This window comes from Platalea leucorodia, assembly GCF_965183815.1.
Source record: "Platalea leucorodia genome assembly, chromosome: 4".
In the NCBI taxonomy this organism is placed as follows: domain Eukaryota; kingdom Metazoa; phylum Chordata; class Aves; order Pelecaniformes; family Threskiornithidae; genus Platalea; species Platalea leucorodia.
Genome location: NC_138826.1, coordinates 17809005 through 17810784, shown reverse-complemented (window position 1 = coordinate 17810784; position 1780 = coordinate 17809005). Strand labels below are relative to the sequence as shown.

The following is a 1780-nucleotide window of genomic DNA, read 5'->3' as shown; positions in this document are numbered from 1 at the left end:
TGGTGATCACAGATTAGATTTGTGAATTGAATGTGAGTTGAATTTCCAACTGGTGATGGGTTTAGAAATACTGATTTGTCTTATTTTATTTTGTAGATGCTTCAGAAACTTGCTGTGTACTTACCACGGGTTCTGCCAACCAACTCAAGAGGGGACTTACCTATTCTTTCATTAGTTGGGCGTAACATTATCTTGAACTAATTATTCCGCTCCACATGGCCTTCCTACTAGTGTCAGCTTATCTTCTGCTGACTCATGCTCAGGGTGCTCCTGTTGAGAATGGGGCACTGTTGGAAACACTGAAGTCACAAGTAGGATTATTCAGCAATAAAAGTGAACACTATCTGGCACAGGTGAGACCTCCTGGCACAAGCCGACAAATACCTCAGACAATCATCATAGGAGTTCGCAAAGGAGGGACAAGGGCTTTGCTGGAAATGTTGGATATTCATCCTAATATCGTGGTAGCAGCTACAGAAGTCCACTTCTTTGACTGGGATGAAAATTATGTGAAAGGAATAGACTGGTATAGAAGTCTGATGCCATTTTCTTATGGAAATCAAATTACAATTGAGAAAACACCAGGCTATTTTACATCACCACAGGCTCCAGAAAGAATTCATGACATGAATAGCTCCATTAAACTGCTGCTCATTCTAAGAGATCCCACTGAGAGAGTTATATCTGACTATACACAAGTATATTACAACAGAGTAGAAAGCCACAAGCCTGTTCAGCTTTTTGAAGATATTGTTATTAAGAATGGAGCACTTAATACCAAATACAAAGCTATTCAGAGAAGTCTATATGATGTTCATATGGAAAAGTGGCTTAAGCATTTCAGTTTGGATCAGATTCACATAGTGGATGGCAATACTTTAATCAAGGACCCTCTTCCTGAATTACAAAAAGTTGAAAGATTCCTAAATCTTCCTTCCCGAATTATGTCCTCTAATTTTTATTTTAACCAAACCAAGGGATTCTACTGCATTAGAAGTGATGGAAGGGAGAGATGTTTACATGAATCCAAAGGGCGCCCCCATCCCCTTGTTAACAACACTGTTTTAGAGCAACTCTATTCTTACTTCAGAGAGCACAATGCAAAATTTTACAGAATGGTTAATCATTCCTTTGACTGGCATTAATGCATTTGGAATCAATGTTTCTTAAAAAGGGCCTGAAACAAACTCTTTCAAACATAACTTTCTAAACGGTAGAGATTCGTATTATGAGAACTTAACGTACTGGTTGTATGCTTCATCGGAATAACACATCTGTTAACTCACTGAAGCGGTACTCTTTATGTTGGGAAAAAAATAAGTTAAGTTTCACATATTTGTAGGATTACTGTGAGTCATATTCTGATCTTCTTTCTCCCATCATGCAAATACATTAACTTCAGCGGACTTATTTCAGATATGGATCTGTTGCAAGATTTGTGCTGTTTTGGAAAAATGACTGCTTCTAACACTGTAAAAAATGTAAATATTTGAAATGGTATTATTCTAACTGTTCTGTATTTTTTGTTGCTAGTATTTTTTTATATCACACACAATGATAGCGGTGTTGATTTCTAGAATTTTTCATACAATAAGCTAAATAGTATGTTAAAACAGGGGCATACGTAGTGGCTCCAATAAATAATTCATCCTCTGTTAATATGCTGAAGTTCTTAATCAATTAATAATAAAACGAATCTATTTCACCTATGATTTTGAATAGGTGAACTAGAAGCTCCCTGTCTGTATATCATTAGGCTTAAACCACACTCTTGCTATCT

General features: G+C 36.5%; 1 protein-coding gene across 1 annotated transcript; it reads left to right on the top strand.

The window, feature by feature from the left end:
- Positions 1-215: 215 nt before the first annotated feature.
- On the top strand, positions 216-1145 carry LOC309589433 (heparan sulfate glucosamine 3-O-sulfotransferase 1-like; the record flags this gene model as incomplete). Its single annotated transcript, XM_082309598.1, has 1 exon — positions 216-1145. The coding sequence occupies one exon, from the start codon at positions 216-218 to the stop codon at positions 1143-1145; it is 930 nt and encodes a 309-aa protein (XP_082165724.1).
- Between the last annotated feature and the right edge of the window lie 635 nt (positions 1146-1780).